A 12,176-nucleotide genomic window follows, 5' to 3' on the forward strand; every position below is an offset into this window, starting at 1 on the left:
TGATGGGACAAAGGATAATGCTAACGGCTCTGGTGGAACATGTTATTTTGTAGAATGTGAGGCCTGTCCCATATAGTGAATGTTACTGGAACCCCTTAGACACCCTGTTTCACACGTCTAGACAGTAAATATGACATCATGCAGCTTGATTTTGCTTGAATTTTTAAAAGCATTGAATTACAAAGGGGTGGGTTTAGTGTGATCAGCTTGGTTCAGGCTTTAGTGAAAGTAAAGCCTTGTAAAAAGATTATGGCACTGAGGGGCCATGTTTCAGTTGCCATGGATCTGCCAATATCACTGTCCAGGTCTGGTCCACTTAGGAGGGGCTTTGATTGATTCATTGTGTGTAGGCATTCCAACACCATGCCAGCTGCACGTCATGCACAATGGTGAGATTGTGCCTGGGGCTGGCCAAACGACAGCTGCCCGTGGCTGCTCCTCGGAGCTCCGATAGGTGATTACAGACCACAGACAGGACACACATTGAAAAACAGGTTGTGGCTCATTGTAGGTGCAGCAGACCATCACTCAAAAAGTGAAATAATGCAGAGCTTTTTAGTTTGTTGCTTTTAGATGTATTGTTGTTCAATAAAGATGCAGTTTTCAGAAGTCTTGTGTTCTTAACTCGACCTGTTTGATGCACATGAAACTTCCCTCTGACTGTCTGAACTGTAGCTGTCTACTCAGCAGTAGTTTCTTGTACTCTGTTACACAATTGCAGCTAGATGATGTTATTGTCTGGAAGTGGACCCAGGAATTTCTGGAAGTGGCTTGGATACATTTATTTAAATGATCCCATGTCTGGGACACAGGATGTTATTTGGGGTAATTGTTTTGTTTTGAGCTATACCATGCAAACCTCATATTGCATAATGATATGATATACATTACAACATTATACTGAGGCCTGCATACACCTTCCCCTATTAGACCTTGAGCTTGGCCTCAGTCTATAATACTGGAAATATTCTGCCTATTTACGAACAAAGAGAAAAGGAAAGAAAATTGCCACCATATAGTTATTCCAGTAGTTGATAATCTTATAAACATTTAGAGATTGTTCTCTTGCCTCACCTCTCTTTAGAGAAGTGATATGTATACATAGTGGTAAAAAGTGAGTGTGAGTTACACACGACACAGAATCCAGCCCAGCGCGGCGAAAGTCTCTGAAATCTCTTCGCAGTTACTCCCAGTCCATTCGGCCTGCCATCCCACCTGTCAGCATTTGCACAGATTGCGTCACCCATCTGACCCTGCTGAGCCACATTTTGACACATTTGCTTAGTGGTGTGTTTTACAAACTTTATAGCCAGCACATGTGGTGTCTGTCTGTTGTTATGCCTTGACATAGAGAACAGGAGTTGACCAACTGCAGCATAGCTGTGCAAGTCAACAACAACTGCTAAAACCAACTGTTGTTTGGTATTCTTGGGCAGGCCCAATGATGGAAGAGCTTTGAAATGCTTTGTGGCAGAGAAAAACACAGCCTCTACTTAGAAATGGCTCATTTGGTTAACCTTTTTCTTTACCATGGCCCATAAAAGTCCTAAGTGGGCTGTTATTATGAACAGTAAAACCAACTCCATGCAAAATAAACCAATAAATGAAAGGAAGGGGAAAGAAAGGTTTGTTGATGTTGACGTGAAAAACAAGTACTGTTATAGTTTTGTATAATTCTGCAGCATTATTTCCGCCCGCTTATATTTTGTACTTTAATGGATGTCCTCCTGAGGTTCTTCCATAGTTTCCACTTCAAGCATTTCGATTTCAGAGGCCCAAAGTGAGCTTGAGCAGTGTTGCTGTAGAGCACAGTCATGGTGTCACTGTGGCATTTTCCTAGAAAAAAAGAAGGTAATAGGCCTACTCAGCCTTTCTGAAGTCTTTACTGTCATAATATCAACTACTACTACGAAAAACTGCATTTACTAGCTACAGTCAGCGCATTACTGCACCATGCAGAGATACTCCCGGGATGTTTAACACACTGATTTGACTTCCGCCATAGCTGGATTAGGTCAACAGCATTAAGCAGTCCAGAATGATGTCATAGAGCATGATCTAACTCTGTGGCCAGATGATTGAATCATACATTTTCCTTTAATTTGAGGGTTATTAAATGAACAGAGCTCCTCTCTGTGAGTTTCTAAAGAGGACGATTGGTATTTGCCTCAGGTCATTTTCTCGCTCATGGTTCATTTGAATTGCTCTGAATTAGGAGTAAAATTAGTACTTTGTAGCAGGTTTTATTGGTTAGGCTATGTTTCCAATTACCAATTAACCAACAAACCATACTTTATAAGCTAAGTCATGTGGCCGAGCAGGGAGGCCGGTTATTGGATAAAGCTTAAAATCCTAAACAGATGAGTGATTTAATTGAGTATTATCATTTCCACTCTGGTCATATAAACCTGAAAAAACCTGAGAAATACCTGGGCAGGATTGGTGAGAGTTGGCTCAAACCTTTTTGACAGTTCTGGTGTTCACCTGCTTGTTGATGGGGGGCTTATATAGAATTCTCTTATCATACTGCAGTTGTAATTCGATTTTCTGTCTGTGATTGAATATATCTGTAATGTGACACGCACATTTCTGAGAATCAGGGCGACTTCAGCCGGGTGATGTTCAAACTTTACCATGAAGCTGAGTGTTAGCTAAGCTTCGTTGAAACTGCGGCTTGTTCTCCTCTTTGGTAAGCTGTTGAGAGGGCTCCCATTAGACACGCCGGGAAGCAGATTTTTAGTGTTTGTGGTGATTTTGTTTGTTTGTTTGTGGCTCTCTTACCACCCCAAATTAACACTAACTACGGGTAGGAAATACTCCTGGTTTCAATTCAACTGCAGAACACAGGGCAGGTGTGAAAGTGCTCTTAAGCCTCGGTAATGTCACTAGGAGGCTGAAAAGGTTGTTTCCCTGCATGTTTGCCATCTGCATGGTTGCACTTCTTCCAGAGTTTCTCTGTGTTATTTTTGTGATATTGTGTTATTGACGCAAGACAATAATTACCATGACACAGGCTCTTTCAGATTGACTACAACAGAAGGCACAGCCAGCAACAAGAACTACTTTCCTCTGAACCACTTAAATTATGTGGCTCACTTTCTATTTTTGCCCCAAGAGAGCCCCACCATACCCCTCCCTCCCCCACACAGTTGGGACAGTTGTTTCCAAGATTGCACAGCACCTGTTTTAAACCCAATTGTTATCCCACGCCCAATCTGAAGACACCTGCTCCTATAATCCCCATATGATGTTTGAATAAAATTTGATGCTCGGTGTGTCTTGTCATCCATGATCTGGAATATGCAAAGTATTCTTTAGTCACATGCTGTCTCTTTAAAAAGCAACCTTGGCCTAAAAACTCACAAGCTTTTCACAATCCAGACATTTGAGCAACAGCCTATGCCAAAAGAGACAGCAGTCTAGGTTATTCCGCTAGTGAATAGGACTTTGTGAGCGTCATTATCTAGCAATGGGAACCATTTCTGCTTTGTCACTGGTAGCAGTGTGGTGATGGTTATGTGAAAATAAAAGGTTAATGAGTATTTTATAAAACCACAAAGGGAGCCTCCAGTCTTTTGATGGCACCACAGATGTTCATGCTCACAAACAGTGATTGAGCTTTCCAAAATAATATAACGCCTGCTTAAAATTCCATTTCCCTTGTTATGTGCAGCAAATTGTCATTCTACTCTGGAGACAAACAATGCCCGACACTCGGTTCTGTTTGTAAGAGTGTACCATTGGTGTTTGGGTGTTTGTTATAGTGTCAGCTGGATTTTAGCATCAACAAGCCATGCATAGATCAGACTGTTGTCAGCAATGAGCTCATCCATTCCACTAACAGGAGATGACACGAGTGAGGCAAACAATAACGCAGAACTTTCAGGTAGGTCCAGGTTGTTACATAAAGCCCTTGAGGCCACCTTGTATGTCAAAGCAGGGAAAAAAAATCGCTTTCGCCTGTCTTGTATTGAATCCAGATTCTTTGAGGTGAAGTGTAACGATGTCTTTATAGTGAGATAAAATGAGTGTAGACCCCACTGCATTTCAAAGAAGTTATAGAACATCTGTGAAAGTTTTTCCAAGCTGTCTGTGTACTTATTGGTATTTTCTTATTTACCTCCAATTAGAAAATGACAGAGAGGAATTACCTCAACCGAAACATTAATCTAATCTGCGAGGCTATAGTGGTGTTCAAAAATGACTCAAGATGTATTTTGGCTTAACTATATTTTTCCATTTGCCTGAAGCCCTCAGATGAAACACTCTGTTTTCTCTTGTGAGGTTTTGTAGTACGCCCTGATTACAGAGCAAATCCGTCAAATGTCGGAACATGTAAATGTTTAAATGTAAAAGTGTAGGTTCACCTTTGTCTCAGTTCTATGTTTCTGCCTTCAAAATGTGTAACAAGCCTCTCCGCTTGGAAACACTCTGCGATTCAGATGTTAAGCACACAGGCAAGTACTATACCCCTGGCAGGCTGCATCACATGATTAAAGGTCCTGTATGTGATTAATAAATCACACCGCCAGGTCAACAAAGCTTCCAAATAAAGGCTTGAAGGCACTGAACCTGCCGCTGGAATGACATCAGAGGTCAAATGTTAAGCCTCCCTCTCATGGTGATTGATACTTTTGGAGGGGGCAAAAATAAGAAACAGCTTTTTTCTGTTATTCAACCTGTGATATGAGGAAAATTGCTTCCTGCTGCTGGAGCACAGTTGCCATGTGAACCTATGATGTCACATGATGGAGTGACCTCATCCCGCCATTCAGCCTGACTGCCACCTGAGGGTGGCTTCAAATTGCACTTGGAGAAAATACAATAAAGGCCTGTATGACAGAGTGGGTCTGAGTTTGCTGTGCTTCCCACACTGGAACACTGATCTGCAGCTTAGGGAAGGTGAACTTTCTATTCAGCTTTGTTTTATAAGACTCCATTTTAATTCTAGATTTAAATGACTATTCTTTTAGCTAAATGTTCATATCAGTATTCTAACACGCTCACGGTGTCAATGCCAACATGCTGATGTTTGCAGGTATAATTTTATACCACGTTTGCCATCTTAGTTTAGTGTGTAACTATGCTGTACATTGGCTAATTAGCACTAAAGACAAAGCACAGCTGGTGGAAAAGCCATTAGTTTTGCAGGTGTTTTCAACTAAAACAAAGTACTGAAATTACAAAAAGTTAAGGCCTCCTGCAGGTACTTCATTATATCCTCAGGGGGGTATGAATTGCTGAACCAAATGTCATGGCAATCCATCAAATAGCTGTCAAGACATTTCACTACATACATCATGGTGGTGCCAGATGAAAAGTTGGGGGATTACCAAAATCGAGAGAATTCATTCACTGGGGACAGTAAATGTCTAAACAAATTTCCGCGGCAATCCATCCAGCATTTATTGAGATATTAGAGATCCTGACTGACAGACAGGCCGACACTGGATCCCTTACAGGCAAATGTCTTGCATGGCTAAAAATGAAGTGTATTCTGTCAATTCCAAATCTTTTCTAGTACAGCCAAAAGAGAAAGAAATCATTCCATTCCCCAGGACCCTGATACTTGTTGAGAGCAAATGCTCCCATGCATGCCAATCTGTTATCAACTGGCTCCCAGTCCAGGAGCAGAAACACGAAGTCACTGTGAAGTGGATGCATTTGATCATCAACAAACTTCCTCGTTGACTCTGTTCACTGACTTACTTAAGAAGACTGAATGTTGACTTTGTGTTATCAGCTTATTAAAGAGCCAGAATATTTTGATCTTAAACATTCATAACATTAAAATCACTGTTTCCCAACTACACTGCCTTATGTCTAATGTCGTGGCCAGTTGTTGTATTAGGACAAGAAACCCATTTAGGAGTCTAAACTCGTCTTCCCTCAAAGCCAGGTCTGATTCCTGCCTTTATATTTTAACGTGCTTGGTAACACAGGGTTCTGAATGCTGTTTCTAATCCTGACACCACCCTGCTGTCAAAGCTGGAAGCTGAATAGAGCAAATATTAAGGGTTGCGTGTTTCCATGGAGGAATGCTGCACAAGGATGCCAGAGATCATTGTATTATTGACGTGGCAGTTACCTTTCAACAAGCCACTCTGCCTGACAACCAGTGTGACGTATAACATTCCAAGATATTTAGGAAGAGGGAACATATTTAACATAGGGGCATTGTTTTTGGGAACAATGCCGCTATAGTTTAATAGATTAAAAATATATGCGTCATGGCAGACAGTTGAGTTTCATTGCCCCTGCTTGCCTCTTTCTGCCGTGTGACAAACTTGGCACTCTGTCTCTCCAAACAATGAGCACTGCCTGACTAAGATGGCATTTTATTGCATGTGATGTCATCCAGTGCTCGAGTTTGCTTGGGCTCTGTATGGCTCTGATAAGAGTGGACATGTTCAGAAGAAACTAGTGAAACAGGACTCCCAGGATGAAGTACCGCAGGTGTGTGTGTGTGTGTGTGTGTGTGTGTGTGTGTGTGTGTGTGTGTGTGAACGTCAACTGAGAAGCATGCAGTCTCATTAGGTCAAATATAGCCTCAGGTGAGTGTCAAAACTGGGAGTCTGTCAGTATTAAATCAGTAATTAAAGGGTTTGGTGCTTTTCCTGATCTGTTTCAAGGCTGCAGCTCTTATGTTTTAAAGAGGATTTCATTAAAATTATGTCATAAACTATGTTGCAACCCCTTCAATACTGCGGCTAAATAGATGTGGGGTGGGTGAAACTTCAAGAAATGAACCCATGTGGGGACATCGTGCAGTAAATGTTGAAAATGTGGCTTTCGTAATGTGTTTATATTTCCCTTGGTCCATAAACTGCAGCTGTCATGTTGTTCTATTCAAGCAGAAATCATTTCATTATTAATGCTGTGTATTAGCTTCAGTGGCTGAAGTACAAAAGCCCACAGGCGAGCCATCTGAGAGAGGCTAGGCCATTGTCAAGATGTGGGTTCAGACTCGTGAGCTAAGAACAAAGGAATTTAAAGCAATTTAGATCAACAGATAAGCATTAATACAAATAAATGACTTCATAATTCCACTGGCACCATGTCCCCACTGCCTTGTAGTTTGTGTTTCATTGTCATTCACAAGCTCAACTTTCTCTTTAACTCGTGTTTGTTTCCGTTTACACAATGTGAAAAAAGTAGCTCAACTTGTATACATATGCTCATGTTGCTTTATAACATCACCAAAGACATTAATTATGTTTATGCTCCGTCTGTCTTGCTGGTAAAAATACGATTTTGGGCCACAGGACAAGTGATTGCATTTTGGTGGTGATCCAGCCCTGACATCCAACATTAAACAATATCATTTTAGTCATAACAATAAAACTAATCAACAGAAACATGATTCTAATGATTTCAGACGTGAGTTTTTCATTGATTGTGTCATATTAAAGGTAGGCAGCACTAAACAGGAATTGTCAGTTGCTGTTTGCAAACACAGCGTTCAAACATGGCCACTCCACGCCAGCTCAACGCCACCTTGTACACGACTGTGGTCAGAGCGTTACATTTGTGGTGATGGAGATGCTTTAATACTTAAGCATACTGACTAACCTTATCGGCAGCACCTACCTGTCCAACAGAAAACAGGCCAACCTGTCCACGTGGCACTGGGCCTTTCATCGCTTCCTCTTGTATGCATGCTGCTTATGGTGTGGAACCTGGCTGCTACCTTTTAATAAGTTATGACCTCACCTGCGCACTGGTATTGGCTGGAGGCTACAAACCATGTGCTCAGAGCCCAGAATGGTTCAGAACACAGCAAAACAAGAAAATACAGGCAGAGGGCAGCGTCCCTACAGACAAACACAACGCCACACTCTCCTCGTGGATCGTGTCACGCTTGAGAGGGATCACCTTTTTTTGAAGAAAATCCTTGCACAGTAAATACCTCTAAGCTGCAGAGGTGATTAGTGTTGGATTAGATCTCTCTGAGTATCATCTCATTACTAAAAAGTTCAGGCCGAGCATTCCTGTCATAACGTATGTCAAGTGAGTATTTTCATTTTTCTATTCCTTTCATATCAAGCAGTTTTAAAACTTCAAATCTTTTCCTTTTTGGTCACGATCCAGAGAGCAAACTCAATCTTATCTGTACTGAAACTTGACCAGCAGGCCGATCATGCCTTTGAGATGACATAGACCAAGTGGAAAAGTACAGACCCCCTTTAGCTCCCATCTCTCCTCCACCGCAGCTATCACTCTCCTTTCATGCGGGCAGCCTCAGTGACATCACCCCTTCAACAAGTCTTCCAAGTCGTATTTACTGACTCTAATAAAATGGAAGATATCTAACAAGGGTGATCACTAACCAGGGCCTGTGGTGAGAAAGCATCAGGACTTTATTATCATCTTGGGAGGCAATGATATCAGCCATCATGCCAGAACCAGCTTGTTTTTAACAGCCATCCTCAAAGATGCACATAAAGGAAGAGGGCAAAAATAAAGAGCTCTTGGATCGAGGCTGAGCTTTAAATTATTTGTAAGGGATGTGAGCAGCACAGTTAATCATTACGCGCTAGATGTGAATGAGAGCTGTGGGGAAGGAGGATTTCCAGGGTAAACAACATAAGGAAGGTGTTACAGTAGCCTAATCTGACTTGGTTGGCAGAGGTTGGACACCTGGTTCAAATCTAATCTGACAGTGACTCTGTGAGCAAACAACTTTCCACCCTTTATAAATGCTTACAGGCTAAGGTGAAAACACAGGCTATACAAGCAAAGCTCGCAGTTCAAAGAGATTTCATACGTTTTGCTAAAATTATTGCAAAATTCCCAGAGGAGATTAAAATGTTATTCCTAGAAGTACCGGTCAACTTTAAGTAAATGTTAACACCATGCTATGCTATGTGTCTTATTCACTAGAAACTAGAGTCACTAAGAAAGATTTTTATGATTTTGGGGCTGCACCTCTCCATGAATCTGCCCACCCTTCACCCCCATCGTCTTTTTCTAAAGCCACAGTCGAAAGAAATAATTTGCCATTCTATGTTAGTAGCTTTCTTGTCCCTAGTCAGATGAGAAGTTTGATACCATTCTCATGTCAGTGCTTTAAGAACTGATTTTGTGCCAGGTGGAGATTATCTTAGCTTAGCATGTAGACTCTGTCCAAAATTTTGAAGGAAGCTACCAACTCATACATGTTAATACATGAGCCAGGCTGGCTGTTACCTTCCTCCAATCTTTAGTGGCATTGATTCTCTCAAGTAACACTCGGCAAGAAAGCTAATGTTACAGCGAATGTAAAGGAGTACACTCTATTCAACGTGGTGGCAAACAGTGCAGATTAAAGCATAATCTGTTTCATGTTTTTGTAAGTTCTGTATACCTCACTGTTTTGATGTAAATGTAAAAGTAACTTCAATGAGGTAACTCTGTTATTGGCTTTTTAAACAGCCTTTACATTGAATAGGCTAAATTGAGGATTGCACAGGCTCAGGAACAGCTGTCAGTGGGATGGTTTGTCTTTGCATAGCATGACTTGCAAAAAGATGTGTGTGTGTGTGTGTGTGTGTGTGTGTGTGTGTGTGTGTGTGTGTTTCTTTCTTGACAAATAACGATCCCAAATTAAAAATAACCCAAATTTCCAAACGTTCCAGTTGAACACGACCAACATTTTGGCATACGCTGGTGTCAGAGTCACGCAGTGTACCCACAGCACACATAAATCGCACACTTTTAGAGCCACTCACCCAGCAATACGAGGAAATGGCATTTTAAAGTCAGCCAAACCCCTTGAACCCCACCCATCCAGCCTTCCTTGAACACCACCCAGCCTGCGCAGAATTTATCTCTGATTTCAAGCTGCAACACATTAAATCTCTTCCTTAGATGACTTCATCATGAAACCGGAGCTCTTTTAAAAGCATCATTAACCGTGTCGGCTCCGGGGCCACCTCTGTCAGAGGGAGCCCTGCTGAGTGACCGCTGTCCCACTGCTGGCTGTTGGCAAAGTAACTCTAGAGCCTTTAGCCCACATGAATAAGTATATTTCTTTAATGTTTCTGTCTAAATGTTATGTAAGTTTAATATATGAGCCATTATTTTTGTGAAACTCCAAAAGTGCTTTGTTGTAAACTGGAGCATGCAGTTACTTCAGTTTGATCCTACTGGGTTTGCTCTCAGTGGCTGGAGTGCCTGTGGGAGCCCTTGGACCAGGTGCTGGGGTCAAATCAGAGGGCAGCAGAGTGAAGAGTGAGAGTTCCTTTTTTGGGAAAGCTTTCACCAGTGGAAGCAGATTCTGCCCTCTGCGCCCTGCAAATATTTTCTCTGCTGTCTGCTCTCCTCAGTAATCCCTGCTCCCCTGACACACACACGCCACCCCTGCCATTCCAATCAGTCAGCCCAACATGTGCTCTGTTGAACCCTCGCCACAATCAAGGAGTGGTGGGGGTCATCATCTGCTTGCCCCCCCCCCCCCCGACACACTTGTCATGCCAGCAGCTCTGAGGTTTAAGGAGCATGGAGTCGGGGGTGTTCTGTCCCATTCAGCTGTAAACCTGTGTGACAACTGCTCCTCGCTGACAGGGAAAGAGGAGGATCGGGGCTCAGGAGAGCAGTCTCACTCCTGGACAGACAGCGTTCACGTGAGCCTCTGAAGCTTGTTCTCTCTCCTCTGGACTTTTTCTTGTCTAGGAATTTTTGGAACAGAGCAGATCACCTCAGGGCTTTCACTGCTCCTCTGCACTTCAAGGTGGAGGTAAGGTAGATGCAGCGTGGGTGTGTGTGACTTTGTTTCAGCTGAGGATATTACCTCATAGAGGATAAGCTGTGACTGAAGAGGTCTGACAGAGGTCTCTCTCTCCCTCTGACTCCATTAGTCCTCGCCTCTTATCTGAGCAGATTTTCTGTTCGGGTTCAGAGGGGAAGTTTTGACAGCCAGGACTTTACAGCCCCCTCTCCGCTCTGTCGCTCCTGACAGAGAGAGAGAGAGAGCGAGAGAGAGTGAGGAGAGGTGGTGACTTCATCCCGTCTCTTAACCAACCCTCCTCTTTCCCCCTCCTTTTTTGAGCTTTCTTTTTTCAGTTTTTTTTTTTTTTTTTTTTTCGCCGCACAGGCAGGCAGCATGCCAGCAGTTTTCATCTTGCTGCGGTCCCTGGTTATCAGGCTCCTCAGTAGCAGACTGGCAGGCTCAGTGGCACAGTTCCTCAGGAGAAGCCTCTCTACTGGCGCTGCCCACCTTGGCACGGCGCTGCGCCACGTCTGGGACCGCGTTCGATCCCAGGAGTCCAAGGAAGCCATCCTGGGCTGTGTGCTGTGCATTCTCAACATGCACAAGAAGGTGGAGAACTGAGCTCTGCCTCCACTTTCTGTTCAACCCTCCACTTGCCTGCTGAACAGAGACCGGACAAACAGAACTGGTGAGTGAGGAGAGCGTGCAAAGGAATGTGACAGACCTTTTTCAATGCCCATTTGGACGTCTATTTTGTTTTCCTAACTGGACACAGGCAATGTCTGAAAGCATAGTGAGGAAGGTCCAGCCCTTCACTATTGGGACGAGGCTGTCAGTCCCGGCTGTGCCAAAATGCCAGGAGTTCACGCAGAGTTATCTGCAGAGCCAGAGTCTGGATAACTGCACCCTACAGCACAACCTGAACTCGCTCTACCTCGGCCGAGCCCAGGTCTGTGCACGTGGCCCCTGTCTCGTCTCACCCATCGTCAAGCAGGCAGCCCCCGTGAAACACCAGCATGAGGACATGGCAGCTGAGGACCACCTGAACCAGAACGTTGCCTCTCCCTCAGCTGTGTCTAGATCCATCAAGAAGATCACAATCTCTGGGAGTAAAGACAGATCAGAGAGCAAGGCGTCGGCGGGGCCAGCACAGCTGTCGATCACAGGGTCCACATCTGAAAACAACAATAACAACAACAACGTCACCAGCACATCAGATCCACATCTGCCGAGGATTGTAGGTGTGAGCTGTGAGAATGAGCCCAGCTCTCACTTCAAGGTACAGGACGCACTTTACTAATGCAAATACTCAAATCTAATAACGGAGCAAATAATAAATATCACACATGTTGATAATTGATTGAATGTTGACGTATAATTAAAAGACACTTTTTTAAATTAAGTTCTAAGTTTTTATTTAGTATTTTGCAATGATATTCTGTAAAATGTTGTAGTTTAGCTTACATGATAAATCCTTTCTTCTGAC

The 12,176-nt window shown here is 43.1% G+C and overlaps 1 protein-coding gene across 5 annotated transcripts in view; it reads left to right on the plus strand.

Annotated features, from left to right (window-relative positions):
* The first annotated feature begins 11,131 nt into the window (after positions 1-11,131).
* mymx (myomixer) overlaps positions 11,132-12,176 on the plus strand; it is a 29,321-nt gene continuing 28,276 nt past the window's right edge. For 4 of the 5 annotated variants that reach the window (XM_076743571.1, XM_076743575.1, XM_076743573.1 and 1 more), the window contains exon 1: positions 11,132-11,969. In XM_076743571.1, the coding sequence (XP_076599686.1) occupies positions 11,469-11,969 (501 nt within the window). In that variant the 5' untranslated portion in view covers positions 11,132-11,468. The remainder of the gene's footprint in view (positions 11,970-12,176) is intronic. The other variant, XM_076743574.1, reaches the window with a different exon arrangement.

This window comes from Chaetodon auriga, chromosome 11, assembly GCF_051107435.1.
Source record: "Chaetodon auriga isolate fChaAug3 chromosome 11, fChaAug3.hap1, whole genome shotgun sequence".
Taxonomy (NCBI): domain Eukaryota; kingdom Metazoa; phylum Chordata; class Actinopteri; order Chaetodontiformes; family Chaetodontidae; genus Chaetodon; species Chaetodon auriga.